Consider the following 21,860-nt stretch of genomic DNA (forward strand, 5'->3'; position numbering starts at 1 on the left):
TTAAAACATTAAAAATGATATCATCGGTATGATTGAATTGGCTCTGATCAATCCACCCTATGTCATACAATGTCCGCCCTTTCCTTTGTTCTGTAGGCGTTCAAACTTAGACGGCACCGGCATGGAGACGGTGATCAGCCAGGGCCTGAAGACCACCGATGGGCTGGCCGTCGACTGGGTGTCCAGGAACATGTACTGGACCGACACCGGGCGCAACACCATCGAGGTGGCCCGCCTGGACGGAACGAGCCGCAAAGTCCTGGTCAACAACAGCTTGGATGAACCCAGAGCCATCGCAGTGTTCCCCAGCAAAGGGTAAGAGAAGGGTCCGGGCTCGAACCCTCTCAAATTAATGTTCAGGTTTTGGAGCTGTTAATAAATGACTTAAAGTGAGATAACAAGCTGTGTGTAAATCAGGAGAAGAAAAGCAAGATATTAGCAGAAAGAAGGTAAAACATCCTGAAGAGTAATTTGTTTTAGTTTGGAATATTCAACTTTGTTCTCCTCGTCTCTGCAGCTACCTGTTCTGGACCGACTGGGGTCACATTGCAAAGATTGAGCGATCTCACCTGGACGGCTCGGACAGAAAGGTTCTGATCAACACCGACCTGGGCTGGCCCAACGGTCTCACACTGGACTACGACACGAGAAGGTCAGAGACGGAGAAGCCTGTCTGTGGAAGGAGCTACCTGCTATTATCTATTAGCACACAGGAGCCTTGTAGATTAAATCATGATTCCAATTGTCCCTGTGGGGAAAACCTTACATCGCAGTGTCAGAAAGTAGATCTACAAGACAAATAAGGAGTCATGAACTGACTATTATTGTAAAACTGAACATATTGAATTTAGTATATATACAGTACCAGTCAAAAGTTTGGACACACCTTCTATTTCAACTACTTTGAAGAATCTAAAATATAAAACATATTCTGGTTTGTTGAGCATTTGTTTGTTTACCACATAATTCCATATGTGTTCCTTCATAGTTTGGATGTCTTCAATATTAATCTACAATGTAGTAAAGAAAAACCATTGAATGATGTCCAAACTTTAATATTAATCTATAAAATAAAAAAAATATAAAAATAAAAATAAAAAATGAAAAAAATTGAATGAGAAGGTGTGTCCAAACTTTTGACTGGTACTGTATGATACAGAGGAGCTAACTATCATGTAAAGCTAGAGGATACAACTTTTGGTTGAGGTAATAAAGAAATAATGTTTTTAAAAAAAGTTGTGTCTCAACTTTCATTTTGTTATCGTGTGCATATTAATCCTGACAGCCTCACAGAGGGTTTAAACTCTTTTTTTACAGTGTAAGTAAAACCTGTGATTGTTCTCTGCAGGATCTTCTGGGTGGACGCTCACCTGGACAGGATCGAGAGTTCCGACCTGAACGGGAAACTGCGTCAGGTCCTCGTGAGCCCGGTGTCCCACCCGTTCGCCCTCACACAGGTACCCACTACCCCTCCTCACCCTCAGCTGTCAATCACTGGGCTGAAACCCTCCTCCTGGCTGCCTCCTCCACTCACCTGCTCTCTCTCACTCATCGGCTCACCGTGTGACACCCTCCCCCCCCATGCTGAACCCATTCGACTTAACCATTTCTTCCACTTCTCTTCCACTCTGACCCTCATTTTTCTTCCTCCTCTCTCCCTCCCCCCTTTTCTTCCTCCCATCCCCCTTCTCCTTGTCTGTGTTTTTTCCTCTCCTCTCTTTCTTCTCCCTCGTTTCCCCAGTTGAAGCCGGTGTCCTCCCCTCTAACCCCTTTCTCCCGACTCTCGCAGCAAGACCGCTGGATCTACTGGACGGACTGGCAGACTAAGTCCATCCAACGGGTGGACAAACACACCGGCCGTAACAAGGAAACCGTGCTGCCCAACGTGGAGGGCCTCATGGACATTATAGTGGTATCGCCTCACAGACAGACCGGTAAGGACACTTCTCTTCTCACAGCTCAAGCTGAAGGACACTGATGCACTAGTTGATGCAGCAGCAGAGGCTGATTTAAATGTATGAGCTTGAAATATGGCAGGAAATGATCACAGGTACAGAGCGGGTCAAGTCAGGGCAGTCTGGTGAACCACGATTACCACAGAAACAGATAACACACTGGATACAGAAGAAGAAGAACCTGATACACATACCCAATTTGTATTTAAAATATATTCTAACACAAGACATTACTGAAGTAGGGCTGCCCCATCGCAGTCGATTAATCAACTAATCAGTCGTTTTGGTTTTAGTCAAATTAGATTTCCTATCCGATTAGTCATTTTTTTATGCTTTTTGCATGCTGAACTTATTCCCAAGAAGCTTAAAAATATATCTCTGTAGAAAACGAGATTGAAAGTTGTGTGCGTTTTGTGTGATTCTTTGTGGAGAAACTAAGTTTGACAGATCTGTCGATGAGATCAACTAAGAGATCAGTCGGCGAAATCGTAAAAGTGTTAGTGGACAGCCGTCACTCGGTGCTTTGAGGTTTAATAAATTGCTCTGTCAGTATGACCACTACTGATTGACGTAAATTGAGAATGTTATGACATTGTAATCCTACACAAGCATCAGACGTCGCTTTGCAATCCTTGGGACTGAAATGAACTGAATCAAATGAGTTTTCTTGTCTCCCTGTGGAAACAAGTAGTGAGCATCCTCTCTCCTCTCATTTAGGTACCAATCTCTGTGGGGTGAATAACGGCGGCTGCACTCACCTCTGCTTCGCCAAGACCAACAGTTTTGTGTGCGCCTGTCCTGATGAACCCGATGGCCGGCCCTGCTCCACCAGTGAGTGACCGCTGGGAATGATGCTGTCTGATTATTTTATTTGCCGACTTCTTAATGGTTTACTAAAATTGACCTTACCAAAGTATTTGCATGTTTTGGCTTAATCTCTTGGTCAATAAGAACTTTTCATAGTTGAGTCCTGAGAGGCAAGTGAGAAAAAAAAGGATGGCGATCCATTTTCTAAATTTCTAAATTGTTTTCACGCCTGTGATTATGACTTAAGAAAAGTTTTTCAACTGTCTTTAATGTGCAAAAGCATGTGAAAAACAGTTAGACCAAAATTACCAAAAAGAACTTAATTCATCTTCTTAGAGAATATCCCGACAAAACCTGTTCTGAAGTCATAAACACAGGAGTGAAAACAATTCCGAAATGTTGAAAATGGATCACCGGAACCATTTCTTTCTAACTTGCCCCTCAGGACTTCCGTTATTATCTTAGCCCCAGTTTAAAAATATATACATTTAAAACGACACAGCACACTCAGGTTCTGATCTTCATGTGTTTATCAGTCTCAGGTTACATCCCCACCTCTCCTGATAAAGGGGCCAGCAGCACTCCTGTCCCCAAAAGCTCCCACAGACACTCCACACGGAGGGTCCTCAGCGGTCAAGTATGTCTGCCTGTCTGTTTTTAACAGCAAAGTGATTTATGATGCAAAATGTAATTAATAACTCAACCCTACGTTATCCCACATGTTGGCAAACCTTTTCTTTAAAGCATAACTCTTGTTTGTTTAACAATTTCAAATAGCATCATGTTGTCCGTTGTTTTGAGTACACCTTTTAGACTTTGTTCATCTAATTTGAAGAGCTACTTTATACGAGATAGCAATAATTGGAGAAATGAATATTGAGTGCTCTGAAGCCTTTCATGAGTGTTTTTCTCATCCCACAGAGGAGTGTTATGTTAATTGTTCATCTTTAACAGAATACACAATGAGATTTTCAACCAGCTGGAATGCAACACAGGCTCCTACAGCTGATATTAAGATATATTAAGTAAAGTATCTTTTCTCAAGCTGGATTTCTGTCTTATTTTTACAGCTGCACCGACAAGAACCAAAACGCAGAAGGCTGCTTGAGCACCGTGGTGACGGCTCCTCACGGTCAGTACACGGGTTGAACGCCCGAATGTAGTCTTAAAGGAACAGTACGACATTTGGGAGATTCACACTTATGATCTTACGCACAGTAAAAAAAAAAAGCAATGTATTCATTTTATCCATACGTGACAAGCACAGAGATAAGACCAGGATGTGTTTCCCTTAGCTTAGAGTGTTCTTACACTTTTAAAGTTTCCCCCCTGCTTCCTGTGTTGCATTGTTAACGCCACAGTTATGTCATGTGGGAGTTTAAGTAATAACAAGTTTCACACTTCTAAATATCATCCACATCGACCACCAGGCAGTTACGACTGGCAAACTATGTTTTTCCTTTTTCTTTTCTGAAATGAATACAGATGTGCCTGAAAAACAAGTCTGTCATCAAAGCTATTAACTGCAGATGAAGTGAATTAATGATGATGTAAGAAAACTTTATTTATATGGCACTTTAAAAAAAAACCCAAAAAAAACACAGTTAAAAAGAGCTTTACAATAAGAAAAGTGAAACGTAAACAAATACAATTAAATCAAAACTACAATAAATAAATCAAGATGATAAGTTTCTAGTGCTATTTTTTTTACAAAATGCACAGTATTTTTAACCCTCACAGGGCCAACTCTGCAGTCATACAACTGTCAAAGTTTAAAGGCACAGTTTCTGATGACGTGAACCCCACCCTCTGTCCCACAGGACATTAAAGCAGTATAAGCTGGGCTAAACACTTTCAGAACTATTTCTCTGCTGAGATAAGTCAGCAAACAACTGCATTTTCCCAAAATAGTCTTTAATGTTCTTTAAAACAAAGCTGCTGGATTTTCTCTGTGAACACAGCAGTCTTTAACATCTGTGCTGTCTTTTTCAGGGGAAGGACTTCATATCAGCTATGTGATTGGTGGAGTTCTGACCATCCTGGCTATCCTGATCCTCATTGCCGCTTTGATTATTTACAGGTCAGTCCCCCCGTTTGACACATATTAATGTTCTTACTCTTGAACACATGGTCTTATTATTCACATTTGACACACAGCTGATAGTTTGATTTATCAAGCCATGTGCTGTGTTCCTTCTGTTTTTGATCGACAGACATAAAAAGTCAAAGTTTGCTGACCCGGGAGTGAGCAACCTGACCTACAGTAACCCCTCGTATCGGACGTCCACGCAGGAGGTCAAGATCGAGGCGTCGCAAAAGCCTCCAATATACAACCAGCTTCGATATAAGAAAGAGGTAACAGACAGTCTGGACTTTTAAAGTGACAACGACAGACGTTTTTTTTTTTTTTTGTTTAATATTTGAATGGATTCAAGGTGAATCCATGTTAATTCCATAGGATGGTCCCAGACTATGGAGGCGTACGGTGGGTAACCACGGAGACAAATGACTTTTCCTGTTTGTCAGATTGATTGTGTTGAAATAGTGTAACATGTGACACAAGCAGGTTACCGACGGCAGCCCTCATCTTTTTCTCCGACCCCCCCCCCCTCCCTCTCTCTCCTCACTGCAGCTCTCCCATCCCTACAACTCCCTCTCTCCCTTTATCTTTTGACCCACTTGTCCCGTGGAGAGGTAGTTACACAGCATGAAGGAGTGGCGTCCTCTGAGTTGCTTTCTTTGTTTTCCCCTCACTTCTTCTGTCTTTCACTGCATGCTACCTGCTTTCCAAAATAACAATTTATCCGATTGGTGCGGCGTCGGAGCTCTGTGATCAGTAGCATGTCGGGGGTTTTTGTGAAACTGACATTTCAACAGGCAATAAATCCAAGTGTGCGGATACATTTGTCAAAGGTGTTACACTTAGCGTTTCTTAAACTCAGCACTACATTTCCCATATATCCTGTTAGTAGCACCTGCAGGTCATATGTTGTTGTTGTCAAAAGAGAGAAGAATTAAAGGATGTCTGCTTTTTGTTTTATTCATCACTATAAGCTTAGCATATAAGGCTGAATTCATTTCCAATGCCTTGTTTGTTGCAACGCAATGCACAAGCTGTTGAAAAACTTCTTTAAATACTGGAAACTTTATGGCTGGACTGCTTGAAGGCTGTTTCTAAATGCAGAAGTTTTAAATAAGCTTTCCGCTTTGGGTCGTTTTGCCTCTGCTTTAACAGGTGTGCCACTTTTTTGTCATGCTGGAGTATAGAGACACTGTTCAAATTATTCCTGCTAAAACAGACCGAATATTTTGTCCGTGGGTGTTATGAACCACATCTCCTTTTTTTGTGTGCCATAAAGCAATCAGTAGATTTCCCTCCAGATTAGGTTTACAGTTTAGTGTTTCTATTCCTCCGAGCCCGGGACAGCCGTGGTCTGAGACGTTATGTTTTGGGTTTTGTCTGTCCATCCGGTTCATTCTTGTGAATGCAATATCTCAGGAATATCCTGCAGCGAATTTCTTCAAATTTGCCGAAAAAGGTCCAATTGTACTTAGAAGATTCGATATGCTTATTGTCACAGGTTGTACAATTACAATCGTGTGAGATCCTTTCACTGGGAGGCTCCATATAAGAAAGTTATTGAATAGTAAATAAAGAAAGACATGTAAAAATATAATACAGTAACTATGATTTCAAAAATATCAGAAGCAATAGAAATATTCATCGTAGAAAAAAATGAGATACAATAATTTGACGGTCCAATGTCACTGTGACCTCACAAAACACGTTTTCAGGCATAATAAAATAATTGGTATGCTAAAAATTAAAATTTTACTCAAATGTCTAAAATAAAAAAATCTGAAGTGAGAATAATTTAGAGAGACGTGGATGTAAACTTCAACATGACTGGTTGGCGCCCGCATACACCAGCGATGCAGTAATTCTAGTTGTTAATGATAATTCTATAGCTGTGGCACCTGATCTGAAAATGAGAAACTAACTCCAGAGGAAAGTGCAGCATTACCAAACGGAGCCATCCTGCTGTGCATGGGTTGTGTTTTTAAGGTGACATCTTGTTTTGGAGTGTTGTGCTGATTAATCCTTAAAGGGAAATCCACCTTTAACATATTTAACATTATAAAGAGCCTTTGAGATTTGTATTGAAGATTTTAACCTTTGAAATTATTCTTTAAAAGCAGGCAAAAGGGTTTAGGTTCAGGAAGGAAGAAATGTGAACGTATTAAAGAAATATAGGAGAACAAGGCCATCTGACACATCTTGGTGGCTCGTTGGAAGTTAATACACTGAAAACGAAAAAAATAAAAATGTAATCACCAATTGACTCCTAGAAAGTGTTGAGTTCAACATATTGATTAGCAGCTGAAGGTGGATTTCCCTTTTAACGTCTCAAATAGCGTCCATCACTCTGACTAACTTTTCGTCTCTCGTTGTCCCAGGGTGGAGTGGACGGAGGCTACACCAAGGAGAAGATCCGCATCGTGGAGGGCGTGTGCCTGCTGTCCAACGACGAGCTTTACTGGGACGACCTCAAACAGATCAAGCCGTCCCGGGGCGGCCTGCACACCTGCATGCGCACGGACACCGTGTCCCTGCAGGCCAGCAGCGCCTCGCTAGACGACGGCGAGACGGAGCAGCTCCTCCAGGAGGAGCAGTCCGAATGCTCCTCCATCACCACCCTCACCCCCTCGGCCATCACCCCGCAGCGTCACGCCCAGCACAGCCTCCCCGACACCGGCTGGGTCTCCACGCGCAAGCCCTCCACCGAGAGCGAAGTGTGAGGGAGGCCCCCCCCCCCCACCCACCCACCCCCTGCTTTCCACGCTTCTTCTCAACCTCCGTTACCTAACACACACACACACACACACACACACACAACACACAACTGTATTTATAGCTGGTACAAACACACAAATATGAAAAGGTACAAACAGATGCATACGTAGAAGAACGGTACAAATGAACCTGGTTAGACCCGACTAAGCTCCCATAAACACAACTCCTGTCTCTGAAACTGGGGCTCCGTCCTACTTGTGCACACACACACACACACACACACACACACACACACACACACACACACACACACACACACACACACACACACACACACACACACACACACACACACGCAGTACACTCCTCCAACAGTACCCTCAGTGCTACTGCCTTCAGGCAAGATGATGAACTAATGAGCATGCTGGAATAAGAAAGCAAAGGACTCTGGGGAGGAAGTGAACAGAGAGACACGAGCGTTGATCTGGAGCCTTTTTAAAGGATGCAGACTCTCTTCAGCGACAGACGCTTCTCTGTGTACGACTTCACCTTTATATCTTTGTGAACTTTTTTTTTTTTTTTGCGATTTTTGCGATGCTCTCTCTGATGCCACTCATGTCTTTATGAACTCTATTTATGAACGTTTTTTTTTTTTTTTGTACTTGTGGAGTGGGTTTGCTGACTTTCGGAATAACGGCGAGAGTGTTGTGTTAGAATCGGACCCGGATATTCACGAGATGTATTTATGACAGTGCCAAAGGGTTGGGCTTCACACAGTCCCCGTGCTTCTTTCAGCATTTACACTTCAATAGCAATGTATCTTAATTACTGGATGTTTGTTTCGTTTGACTTCACTGTCTTGCCCCCACCGGTAGGACAACTCACTGATGGTGCCACCTGCTTCTGAACCCTTATTTTACAGCCTCCAACAGGTCAAGCAAGGACGTACTGCAGCTGGTGCTCTCAGCTGGTTGCAGATTTTCATTCATCTTTTGCAAAAGTAATCTTAAAGGAGCCCTTTTTTTCCTGTTTTTTTTAAAGTTGTAATTCAACTATTGCTGATCCTCGGGCCTAGCAGAGGAAGCCACGATGAAGTAACAGCCCTAAGTGCCAAACATTGCGTTCTTTTTCCTCCTTCAGCTGTATAATTATTTTTGACAGAGGTTTTAAAATGTTCGTAGCATTTTTTTAAACTCGGGTTTGGTCACCCAAATTGCAGAAAAGCGTATTTGTACCACTAGGGCTATTCAGCCATGCAGATAGTTGTGGTTCTATTTACCCAGGTGTTAGTCATGTGTCTCTGGGATTTCTGATGCCCCAAAACCCAAGAGGTTATTTTCGGAACTACTTTCTCAATGCAATCTCTCATTGAGTGTTTTACTCATTGGTCTTTCTAAAAAATTATAAAACATGTTCCTGAGGTTTACTCGCCAAATTAATGACTATCTACAATAGCACTTACTATTAGAATTTTAAGCTCTTTGACTTTAACAATATTACATTTTAAGCGCTAAATAAATAAACACCTCTTCTCTCCTAATGTCACCTCTCCAACTTTTTTTGCTGTAACCTTAGCTGCCTAAAAAATGTAAACGTCATTCGGCCCTCCCTGTCCATCCTTATACCACCGACAACGGTTTAAAGGCTGGTACAAATGTAAATATTAGATAAACAACAATATTACATTGTTTTTTTGTTGGGGTTTTTTGAGAGAAAAAATCCCAGTTCTCACAGATTGACTGAGCTGTTGAGAGAAAGGTTATGTTGTAGGGTTAGATATTTAGATATTTGCATCTTTACAAATGTTAGTATGTTTTTTTAATTAGATTTTCTTAATTCTAGAACAAAACAACAATAATAAGCTCTAATTAGGCTCGCGAAGTTTCAGAGGTGAATATATCAAAAACCTGGAGTATACAACCAAAAGCATCTGCATGGCTAAACACTGCTAGAGGGGAAACGAGAACATTTGTTCCTTTTTTCTTTGTAATTTGAGTTTTGATCCATCAACTCTTACCGTATCTGCCACAGTTCACTATAACAAAAGGGTAACTTAGGAACGCTGTGCATGTCTGACCCCATCAGACAGTGAGGGGTTATAGATTAGAAATGTATCACTGACAACTTACTGAAAAATGAATTTAATACAAGTAAAGATATTATGCATTGCTTTAACTTTAGAGTACCAGTCTGTCGTTGAGAAATTGGTACGAGGAAATACTATATTGCTATATTGACAAATATATCGGTTAGACTTTATAGAACCATGTATTTTTGAAGTATCTGCTACAAGCTCAGCAACGTGCTGATTTGCTGCTAGACGAAGCACTGAGGCCAATGAAAGAGGGTCTTGGCAGCTACATAACGACGGTCTCTTGACGGTTGGTTGACGGTAGGCCCACGGAGCATCACAGCGACCCAGTAACCAATCACCCCGGCTCACAGTCCCTCCAACTCTGCTGCAGGAATGCTCAAACTGTACAGATTTTATCATGCGGATACAAGCAAACGTTTCTGTTGAAGATATTGTGTTGATTTAAGTTGTATAGTCTTTTGTACAAAGGGATTTCATGACCGTTTTTAGACTTGTATTAATTTTTACTCACTGGAGAAGAACATTTTGTTTTCGCTGGATTATTTTAACCACTGTGTTTCCAAGCCTTGTAAATGATAGGGAAGATGCCAGTTATTTAATAGTGCTCTTTTATCTCATGAAATACTGGTTGCGTATAGCTGTTGTAAAGTTAACAAAAAAGAGGTATTTATGATTTTCTGTTTGGTTGTCACTTGATGTGTAAATATGAAAAGACTGTATATGTATTTCCATGGCAGTACTAACAAGCTGTGTTGTGTGATATAGTGAATGATCCCTTTGCTATCTTTTAATATAAAATTGCATTTGCATTTCAATGAAACCTTTGGCTCGCTCATCTATACACTTATTGGTCTCAGAAAAATGCCTTTCCTCATCAGACACAATCATCATCATATAGCAAAAAAGGAAAATCAGAGGTCTTGAGTCTGCAGATAATTACAGAAATAACAATGGGAGCACAGATGTAATCAGAGAATCAGGGTTTTGGAGGCATGAAGCCAAGTCCTCCAACTTAAAACAACATTGTAGAGCAACAGAGGAGGGAAAACAGGCAAAATAGTCATTACAGTATAAACTGTTGCATAGTTTTAGTAGAACAAAAACATAAAATGACAAAATAAGTCAGGTTCATATCTTTTTGATATCAAGTAAATATTAAATGTGATAAGTTAAGGTGTTTCAGGCTGAGGGTTGCAGTGTCTGGAGTGAATAATGTGAATAAGAAAATAAATTAGGCAACAGATCTGAACCACAAACCCTACTCTGGACCACAAAGACCATGAAAGAGGACAAACTTTATAAACACTCAACGGCTAAACATAGAGAAGCCATTGACACATACAGTACCAGTCAAAAGTGTGGACACACCTTCTCATTCAACTACTTTGAAGAATCTAAAATATAAAACATTCTGGTTTGTTGAGCATTTGTTTGTTTACCACATAATTCCATATGTGTTCCTTCATAGTTTGGATGTCTTCAATATTAATCTACAATGTAGAAAAAATAAAAATAAAATAAAGAAAAACCATTGAATGAGAAAAACTTTTGACTTACTGAATGAAAAACCATTGAATGAAAGGTGTGTCCAAACTTTTGACTGGTACCATTGAATGAGAAGTGAAACTTTTGACTGGTACTGTAGGTAGAAAGGAGAGATGTTAAAAGAGAATGAAGCGGTTAATTGAAGACAACATACAGTGTATTGTACAAAAAGCATTTTGCAGGATATGTACCAATCATACCAAAAAATATGTTTATTAACTGGTGTAAACAAGCTTTAACAAGCCCCATAAAACACCAGTAACTTAGATTTAGTTAGTATCTTGTGTTCAGACATTTTAATAAAAAGCTGTAAGCCTAAATTTCCCCGCTATGGGACTAATAAAGGATTATCTTATCTTATCTTATCTTATAAAAGTTCAAAACAAACTAAACAATAAAAAAAAAAAACTGGATAATTATTGTAGATACCACATTAAGGCACTATTAATCCATGCTGGAATGAGGTCTTGTGAAGCCAACTGTGTGCATGTGACAAGTATACAACTTTTCATTGGTTGTTCAACCCGGAAACGGGTTTCAGCTGTCCAATGAACGCCCACCATCGTCCGGGGCGTCTGAGCCAATCAGCGACAAGCTTTACTAAAAGCACTCCCTCAAACCGGAAGCAGACAGTAGCTAGCAGAATGTAAAACAAACAAAGAAGAAAGAAAGAAGGAAGACACGAGATAACTCACCCCGTGTGATGAGTGTGAGTGTGAGTCAGTGCTGCTTGTGTTTCAGGAAGAACAGTGTGCTTTATTGAGAGACTGAGGCGGATGTTCGAGGCTACTACAGCTAGCATTGACTGCTAAGCTAACATGAAGCTAACTCATTGGGTTTTGTTCTGTAGACAGGAGCTGCTGCTGCTGACTGCCATGACGTCAACACATGGCAGCCAGAGGAGGCTGGGTGGAGCTGCCTGTGACCAGAGATGGAGACACGAGGTAAACAAACACCCAGCAGGAACTGGAGAGTCTAACATGTGGTTATAGTGGTGGTGGGTGTGAGGTCACAGTGGGTGGTGGGTGTGAGGTCATAGTGGTGGTGGTGGTGGTGGGTGTGAGGTCACAGTGGTGGTGGGTGTGAGGTCACAGTGGGTGGTGCTGGGTGTGAGGTCACAGTGGGTGGTGGGTGTGAGGTCATAGTGGGTTGGTGCTGGGTGGTGGGTGTGAGGTCACAGTGGGTGGTGGGTGTGAGGTCACAGTGGGTGGTGGTGGTGGTGGGTGGTGGGTGTGAGAGTGATGAGTTGCACTGATCAGTTGGGGTGTTTGATGCAGTGGTGTCGACGCCCCAATCCGACCCAACCTGAGGACACACTGTGTGCACAGGGGCCATCTGACTCCACCCTTCACCCTCCTTTCTAAGTGTAATAACACGTGTTCTGTGTTTATTTAACACGTGTTCTGTGTTTATATATATATATATAGTACCAGTCAAAAGTTTGGACACACCTTCTCATTCAATGGTTTTTATTTTTATTTTATATATATATTTTTTTTAATATTGTTTTTTTAATAATATACATATACATACATATATACAGTACCAGTCAAAAGTTTGGACACACCTTCTCATTCTTCTTCATTCTCATATTTTTTTTTTTTAACCTTTTATTAAAAAGTCTGAACACAAGATACTAACTAAATCTAAGTTACTGGTGTTTTATGGGGCTTGTTTACACCAGTTAATAAACATATTTTTTGGTATGATTGGTACATATCCTGCAAAATACTTTTTGTACAACACACTGTATGTTGTCTTCAATTAACCGCTTCATTCTCTTTTAACATCTCTCCTTTCTACCTACAGTAACAGTCAAAAGTTTGGACACACCTTCTCATTCAATGGTTTTTCTTTATTTTTTTTTTATTTAATATGTATTTTTATATATATATATTATATATTATATATATACAGTACCAGTCAAAAGTTTGGACACACCTTCTCATTCAATGGTTTTTTTTTTATTTTTTTTTTTTGTTTTATTTGTTTCTACATTGTAGATTAATATTGAAGACATCCAAACTATGAAGGAACACATATGGAATTATGTGGTAAACAAACAAATGCTCAACAAACCAGAATATGTTTTATATTTTAGATTCTTCAAAGTAGTTGAATGAGAAGGTGTGTCCAAACTTCTGACTGGTACTGTATACAAACCATAACACTGGATGAGCTTGTTTAATCTGTATGAGATTACATTTCTTAATTTGCCCAGAACATAAGGTTTTAACAGTTTACGTTTTCTCTCCACTGTTATGTGACTTGGCTCTACTAACTAAATCAATATTATATTAATAATACTGAATTTTTGCATGATGTGTATAATCATACTCGAAGATATATCTGTTATCTGACGTAAACCAGCCTCAGACAACACCAGTGACTTAGATTTAGTTGGTATCTTGTGTCAAGACTTTGAAATAAAAGATGCATCAAAAGGATCAAAAATCCACTTTGAATCAGTTATGACGTCATTAGGAGTAAATATGCATTAAATTGCTTTAATAAGATATGCAGCATTTGTCTATGGACCATTTTATACCAATATCACTGACAGCTGCTACGTCGACGTTTGTGCACTGTGAGCATTGAGATAAAGATAAAGAGGTTTCTATTGTCATTGTAGTGATACAACGAAATTCCGTTTGGCAGCTCTCAGCTAGCCAGCAGCCTGGTATGATGATGATAATAATAATAATATTAACAACAATATACAGGGATAAAATAAATACGTTCCTATGTACAGCATTTAAAATGTGTGCAAACAGTGCAGTGTAAACATTTGTTCAGTGCAAACAGAAAAGTATCGAGTACCCAACGTCATCAAAACTCTCCCAACTTTGTGTTTTCTTTTTAAAAAAAGTTGTTGAGAAACTTAAGCTAATGTTAGACGCCACCATAGCTAACCAGTTTATGGGTAAGCTAACATTACGTCAACTCGGCTAGTCAACATTGGCCTTTCGATTCAACCAGTTACTGTTTGTTTTCAACCTTTTTTAAGAAAAATAGTTATTGGAACATTTGAGTTTTTCACGACTGGTTGGGTAGCCGAGATTGACCATGTTTTGTGAATTTCTTAAGCTAACCTGCTTGTTTTTTTTGTCTTACACAGGAATTGCTGCCAACTGTCATGAAGTCAACACATTGGAGCATAATGAGACTGCATGGAGCTGCCTTTGGATCAGAGATGGAAACACAAGGTAAACACAAACACAGCAGGAACTAATAGTATTTCCCAAACAATCAGTAAGTGGTGGTGGGTGTGAGAGTGATGAGTTGCACTGATCAGTTGGGGTGTTTGATGCAGTGGCGTCGACGCCCCAATCCGACCCAACCTGAGGACACACTGTGTGCACAGGGGCCATCTGACTCCACCCTTCACCCTCTTCATTAGTGTGTGCTGTACGTTGAATATACGTGCACACCATAACATGACACAAAGTAACATGAGAGAACGTTTGCAATAAGCTGTTACATGATGTGATATATTTTTTGTAGGACTCTATTAATACCAATATTATTATATTAAGAATACTATTCTTCCACTGCTGCATTTAAGAAGACTAAACTGTGAACCGTTACTTTTATAATTACTTTACTTTTTTAAGGGGATTCAACAGGACAACTGAACAACCTGGATTTCTGTTCAAAGCTTTGGTGTGTTTTCCAGAATCTGTATTGATACCACCTGTTATTTTTTTATTTTTTTAAGTCCAGCATCTCAAAGTGGAAGGATGCTGTGGACTTCATCAGGCTTCTCCCTCCCTCAAGCAGGACTATGGGCACACCGCCCTGGAGGCTCACGGTATGTTTCTGGCTCCGTTACTGTCCACTTCACTATAGGATCATTATTTCCTTTCCTTTCAGACAAAAGTCTTCTTTACGAGTTAGTCACCCACCGTGTTTTTGACGAGTGTCTTAATCGGCCATGTTCTCCATAACATCCACTACAAAATATATAAAAGATAATAAACTTCAAGCACCCTAATCAGTGTGTTATCAGCGTCGTTCCAGATTGCTTTGGATCCATTTCATTTGACAAACGGCGTACGTGTCACCAAACCAAATGGAAGGAATTGGGTCAAGTGAGCATATTGTAAAAAAAACAGTGGATACAGCAGCGTGTCTCAAGAGTCAATCAGTTCAACTTAATAAAAACATTTTTAACTTGTCATTATGATGATGATGATGATGATAGCTCTATTCATTCAGTGTTGTTTACCAAGTGTGGTGATAACAAACAGGAATGTGCTGACGCTGATTTAGGAATACATAACTCGAAATGCCTTCACTATCCAAAACTGAACAGTCCTGCTATTTCACACAGTGTTCTAGAGAGGTGGTGGTGGTGGTGGTGGCAATGACTAAATAGCACCATCAGTCGGGTCTCTGATTGCAGCAGCACAGCGGGCCGGTCCTGACAGCCTGTGGTGACACCAATCGTGCACAGGGGCCCTCTGAGTCGGACCTAACTCTGTCAGGAACAGCGGGGCACTGCTTTTAAGGTTTCCACGTTATATCCTGATCTACAAATGTGTTAATGTTTAATTTTTTATTTTTTTTGTTCTGCTCTTTTTTTTTTTTTCTTTGGCAGCCTGGAGATGGGAGAGTTCAGGGACGTGTTAAGGCAGGAAGAGCTATTGTGAACAAGAAGAAGAAGAAGAAGAAAATGCATCCTGCCAGCAGGAGGTTTCCCTTCACAATGGATGGAAGAACTCCAACCTGAGAGCTGGTGAGGACACACTGCCTGTTACAGTCAACTGCTGTGTTTTGTTGAAAGCAAATCTAGACTTTTTTTTTTTTTTTTTTTTGTGTCGATTTGTTCTTGTGTTCGGATCGTCTTTATTTAAAAAGTCAGAGCTTCACTCTCCGAGCTTCTTCATTCACTGCCTGAATTCTAAAGACTAATGTCTGACATTTGGAAATAAATACAGCTCTAACATTTCACACAGTGAGTCAAAATGTTGCATCTGTTAATAGGATACAGTGTGAAGGCAATTTTCACAGAGACGGCACATTCACTTATTTCTTACTGTGTTAATAACTTGGTACATTTCTATTTATCATATAACGGCTCTGTTGGTCACTATTGACCCAGTTAAAATCTCAGGGCCGGCTGTGATCAGTGGCCCACTTGGTAATCGGACTCTTGAGGTGTTTTGCCCACGATGGCACTTTTCCTTTTTTAGATTTTCTTCTTCTTTTTTTGGTTTTTAGCCCTCATTACTTACTGTCTTCTCTCTCCCCCCTCCTTTTGTCCCTGAAGGCAGACTCGGAACACCCTGCCAGCCCGACAGCAGCATCAGCAGCAGCAGCAGCCACTGGTACAGATGCGGGTCACAAACTAAGTTCAGCTGGACCTCCACCTGCTGCACATCTCTCCTGTCCTTGATCCCTGAGCTGCAGCAGTACGACCTGAATTGACCCAATGAGGGGAAACACACTGCCAGTATGTGTTCTTGTACTAAAGGATCTTATAAGGTTCTAAACCGTCATGTTGAAAAGCAACAGGGCTGTTAGACCAGAGCTCCAGATTAGAACAACGAGAAGATTAAGAAAAAAAGATTACGAAATGAGTGTCATTTGGTTGTGTACTGATTTTAATTTGACTTTCTTTTGTAGTTTGTTTTGGCTCAATGTCAAACTAGAATCCTGCCTGACAGGGGACGTTATTCACCATGACAAAGGTACACACTGAAAGAATCAGTCTGAGAATCTATATTGGATTTTGCAACCCAAAGTAATGATTCAACCTTTAACTTTCCTGTAAACGAAAAAAAAACGAGGATACTGTTACTTTAATGTTGGAACAACCAACGTTCAGCTCCTTACTAGAGTCCCAGAGCTCTGAGAGTCTCCTGGGATACAAGATCAGATCGCAGTGTTGGTAAATAACAAGCAATGACACCAGGAAGGTTGGATAGAATAACACAATTACAATTTCCTTCCAACAATGTTTGTTTTTGTCAGTCTCCGTGACGACTTCTTCTGTTTTGCAGACTATGCCAGCGTCCTGCTGCCTTTCATCGTTACTCAAATCCTGCCTCCATTCTGCTTTATCCTAGATTCCATCTGGGGACCCGGCCGCCGGCGTGCAGGCTGTCACACAGGTGAGGACAAATCACCACGGTCCTCCCAGACAGGATGTGGAAAGACGGCGCTGCTAAAGCAATTAGAAATAATGTGTTTCAGAGGGCAGTGGTGCTGTTGTCGTCTGAAAGGGAATTTAGAGTTAGAAAAAAATATATACAAATTGAATGATGAGCTGTGCTTGTTTACAAAACAAATGTAGAAACAATTTGCAATATTGAGACATTTTTGTCTTTTCTCTTCTTTGACTGTGCAGATTGACGAGGATGTCAGACGTGATGGTCAACATTGTTGCAGCATGAACGTTGTTGACCGCTGTGCACCCTGGGAAGACCTCCCACAGCTCCACTGCTGTGTTGTGGGTTTATTGCTGGTGAGCAGCACAGGAGGAAGTCTGCATTAATCCTCAAATAAATTTAAGGCTTTACTGTCATCGCCACAAAAAACGGGTCCCAGACACACACACACTGTAGTAAATATGCACAATCACTATCATATATATTTCTAATAGTCCCTGTCATGGCAGCCAACTGTTTGGGTAATCCCTTTGAGTCTGCGCGGCCGCTGTACATCACAGTAATGGCTTCTACTGAGGCTGTTTTGCAGAGGTGACTGGAATGGGTTGACGGTGCCTGTGGATTCCTCCTGAAGGGATTGCAGTTTATGTGATTGCCTTGCATCATCAGAGGCCACAGCTCATCTCAAATATCCCCCTGTTCTCTGTGCTCCTGTCAGCCAGCAGCCGCTCCCCGGGCTTGGTTACGTGGACGTTTTTGTTAAATGTGCTAAATAACGGATTGAGGTTATTTCTATTGCCTCCCTACGTGGAGTCCTGGGTGTTCCAATAAGCCTTATTTTTAATAAACAAAGTTTATGAATTAAAGAACCAGCCTTAATCAACAGATTTGGTGTTAGCCAGACCTAGCGGATCCTACAGGTAAACTACTTTTTGTACTTTTTCATTTCACTGAATAAACTTCTTTTTAAAGAATTATAAGTTTTGACACTTGTGTTCTTTATTGTATATTTATATATATATTTTTAAATGCAACAAGACAATAAAAAAAGCTTAATATCCACCATGAGCAACACAAAAAGATATACCTGGCAAATTTTAGAGCCAGAATGCACTTATGCCTATATAGTTACACTTATATTTGATTCAGAACCTGCTGTAGTTGCACTGTGTTGCCAGGGAATATTTTGAATAAGATCAGCTGTTTGTGAGGCTGGAGACTTTTAGGAGGGATGCTTGCTTATGTTGGCGTATACATTTTCTTTTTGAAAAGTTAACTAAATGTCAAGTTGTGACTAACGTTCCTGCTATTTGAACATCTGCACACAGTTTAATGTGCACGGGTGAATATGTTCTGCTTTGAACCTGCTGAAGCATCGTTGTGTACAGTCGCTAAAAGCAGCGTTAACATGTTTGGACTTCATCCTGGGAAGGAAAGGAGAAGCTGCTGTGTTTGAAGTGACATCCATGACTCAGTCTCCGTCTCTGCTGTACAGCCTTATTTTCACCACCAGGTGGCAGTTAAACATCATAGTTCCTCCAGTCGGTGGACAGATGCATGTGGCCTGATGCTCTCTCAGGCACAGGTGTGTAGTAAGGCAACATTTCACTGGATTTATTTTGTTACAGGAGCACACGAGCACCTGAAGGCACCGCACAAACACAGATGAATCCCCCAGGGAGGAATCTTGTTGGGTAAAGCTACAACTGCGATGAAAAGCTTCATCTTGCGGGCAAGTTCACAACAAATTCTTTGATGCTGAAATTCCTTTGGCGAGAAAAAAAATCCCTATATTAATTATTTGCATTTTATTTTTGACACCTTATCATAGTTGAGAGGTTCTCTGGCCAAAGCTTTTTTGCTTAGAGAAGTACTTCAAAGGAAACATTTTTTTTAATGAATATCCTTTTGTACTTATCAAGGATTCTGGATGAAAGCCAAGATATATATATATATATATATATATATATATATATATACTGATAAGTTTGACACAAATATGCATTATGAATATATTATGACTATGAATTTCCAGCTGTGTTTTAACACTTAAAATGAGCTTTAGTTGGACTAAACATAATATAAATGGTTGAATATACAACATTGTGATCAAATACATACATTAGATTTAATCCGCTTTATTTTAACTTTTAAAATGACTTCTATTAAGCCTTCAATATAACTATCAGTGGTAGGAAATACAACTTTAAGTGATCAAATACAAACATTCGATGTAAACTATGTTAAAGTGTCACCTTATCTAAATAAATAACTTTTCACAAGAAACCTCAACCTACTTTTCTACTTTACCATGTCGATACCGAGCTTAGATAAGTCACTGAAGGCATATTTAACACCAACCCTTTGAGTCTCAGCACATAATGGTACATGTGCCAGTGGGTTGTGTATGACTCAGCTCATTCACAGTTTAGTTCACATGTCCTGTGTTTGCTTCTCTTCTTTTGTTCGTACCTTTTTTCCATCAGCTCCTCTCAGTCGGTACAGAAAACCCTCAAAGATCAAGCTCTGATTTTAACAACGTGCATATTTTAATACCTGTGTGCCAGTTTTACCCAGAGTCAGTTTTTTTCCTTTGACCTGAAAAGGTCTGAGGACTTTGTGAGAGCTCACTTGTTGTTCTGTGAGCATATTTTCTCTCCCCGAATAATGTGATGGAAGATCTTATTCTGGTATGGGAAGAAAAAAAAAAAATCAAATGCCTCCAGTGTCGTGTTATAAACTCTTTATTTCTTCACAGTGTTTTTAATCTGTTTAACTGCAGGGAACACTGATAATATGAAATACTGTGCAACTTTATCAAACTCTGCAAATCTAATTTTGTATTCATGTGATAGGCACTATGTGCGTTCATTTGATGTGGAACAAGAGACAATCAATTATTCATCTCGTTAATTTGTGAAGCGACACCAGGGTTTTTTTTTTTTTTTTTTTCAAGAGTGGTGCCTCTAAGGTTGCAGAGTCTTGTTTATGTCAGCGCTGTCATTACCTTTAGAGATCCCGGAGTCATTTTTAGCTCTCGATTCTCAGCTAATGTCAATAAAGTCTTCGTTTTTTTTCCCACCCGAACCCATCAGCATCATCCGATCTGTCAGTCATGATGTGTCACCGAGCTGAACGATCCCCTCCTCCTCCTGTACCGGTACTTTTTCTGTCAGACTGAACCCCATATTATACTGCAGGCTGACACCACTGCTATAGCATCCATAGAGCAGAATGCTGTACAATGGTTGAACAAAACATTTCAGCATGACTGACATAACCTCCTCCTCCTCCTCGTCCTGTCAACAAAGATGTTTTCATTCTCCCGTTGGAGTGAAATTCAGATTGCGGTTGAGATGTCTGTTCTGTTCGATGATAGCAGTCCTCCACTCTTTTCTCTGCTCTTCATCTTTTTTCTTCTTCTCTCTTTTTCTGTTGCTGTAGAGGCAGCTGTTCTCTTTCACTCTTTGCAGTGTGTTTGATTCTCAGGGAACAACAAACTAATTCAATTCAGTTTTGTTTTCAAGTCCGCCAGGTTCGAGGCCAGACTTCTTTGCTTCTTCTTTGCTTCTTTGCTTTGCAAATGAAATGGACTGTAGTGTATTTTATTTGCTTAGTTAAGTGAAAGTAAAAAAAGTGTTGGCTGTTCTTTTGTATCAAAGTAAAAGTACTTCAATGAGCATGAAGATGAAACTGCAGATTATTTTCTTTGTCAACTTAACCTGCTTGTTTTTTTCAATTAATCCATAATTTGTTCACAAAGATTGGACGTCGTGAAAATGTCCCAACAGTTTCCCAGATCAGTAGTTTAGATTTACAGAAAGCTTGTGTTGTTTGAGCAACAGAATGAAACCAGTACATGTTGAGATTACATGGATAGAAACAAAGATGATCAGCAGAGAATGTGCAGCAGCTTTAAAGATTACATAAATGATTAATCAAGCATTGTAGTCGACACATTTTCCGTCTTGACTAATTGCGTAACAAACTACTTGTTTCAGCAATGACATCGTCTAATAACTTTCTTGTTTCCGTGTTGAGTAGAGATATTGTACGTCTTTGGTTCTATGGGGTTATCACTCTTTTAACCAGATCAGTTGAAGATGATAGAAGAAAATAACAAGAGAACTGGAATGAAGAAAAGAAAAAAGTAGTTTATATTCATGTTTCAACCATAAAATGTACCAGGAAATACAAGTAATGACTTTAATCTGAAAATTACAACTTGAACACACCGACACCTCGCTCCTGGAGGCCCACTGGAGGGAAGGGGGGCACGAGAGAACCAGAACCAGGACGGTGCGTAACCGACTGTCAGACCTTGCTGTGGTAAAATAACAAGTTTTCTAAAGGGACTCTGGGGCACAGAAACACTACCACTTTCGTCCACAGGGACCGCCAAAATCAACACAAAATGAACGTTCCTCGTAGCAGCTTTAATAATCACGACACAATGGATCATGTCTGATGACTGACCCCAGACCAGACCACACTACGGGGTCTTTTGCACTGCAGTTTTTTACAACCAGAAAAGTAGAGCATGAAATGGC

The 21,860-nt window shown here is 40.3% G+C and overlaps 1 protein-coding gene, 1 long non-coding RNA gene and 2 other non-coding genes across 8 annotated transcripts in view; all 4 read left to right on the plus strand.

The window, feature by feature from the left end:
* The window catches only part of lrp4 (low density lipoprotein receptor-related protein 4), a 115,236-nt gene extending 107,674 nt beyond the window's left edge, over nt 1-7,562 (plus strand). The window contains 11 exon segments of the mRNA XM_054608185.1: nt 97-315; nt 518-652; nt 1,349-1,457; nt 1,790-1,934; nt 2,673-2,786; nt 3,299-3,350; nt 3,352-3,399; nt 3,833-3,894; nt 4,755-4,842; nt 4,976-5,117; nt 7,221-7,562. Of these exon segments, the coding sequence (XP_054464160.1) occupies nt 97-315; nt 518-652; nt 1,349-1,457; nt 1,790-1,934; nt 2,673-2,786; nt 3,299-3,350; nt 3,352-3,399; nt 3,833-3,894; nt 4,755-4,842; nt 4,976-5,117; nt 7,221-7,562 (1,456 nt within the window).
* A 4,252-nt stretch (nt 7,563-11,814) lies between these two features.
* On the plus strand, nt 11,815-18,264 carry LOC129106541 (uncharacterized). Of its 5 annotated transcripts, none has more exons than XR_008531855.1 (9): nt 11,815-11,912; nt 12,048-12,141; nt 14,316-14,403; nt 14,916-15,008; nt 15,798-15,935; nt 16,470-16,652; nt 16,826-16,890; nt 17,269-17,313; nt 17,550-18,264. It is a non-coding gene; the product is annotated as an uncharacterized LOC129106541 (long non-coding RNA). The 5 variants fall into 5 exon arrangements; XR_008531854.1 differs by having other exon boundaries at nt 11,815-11,906; XR_008531858.1 differs by having other exon boundaries at nt 11,815-11,906; nt 16,474-16,652.
* Nucleotides 12,429-12,542, plus strand: LOC129110071 (small nucleolar RNA SNORD67). Its single transcript, XR_008532120.1, has one exon. It is a non-coding gene; the product is annotated as a small nucleolar RNA SNORD67 (small nucleolar RNA).
* LOC129110065 (small nucleolar RNA SNORD67) lies at nt 14,465-14,578 on the plus strand. The gene has a single exon (XR_008532119.1). It is a non-coding gene; the product is annotated as a small nucleolar RNA SNORD67 (small nucleolar RNA).
* Nucleotides 18,265-21,860: the final 3,596 nt, after the last annotated feature.

This window comes from Anoplopoma fimbria, chromosome 2 (assembly GCF_027596085.1).
Source record: "Anoplopoma fimbria isolate UVic2021 breed Golden Eagle Sablefish chromosome 2, Afim_UVic_2022, whole genome shotgun sequence".
In the NCBI taxonomy this organism is placed as follows: domain Eukaryota; kingdom Metazoa; phylum Chordata; class Actinopteri; order Perciformes; family Anoplopomatidae; genus Anoplopoma; species Anoplopoma fimbria.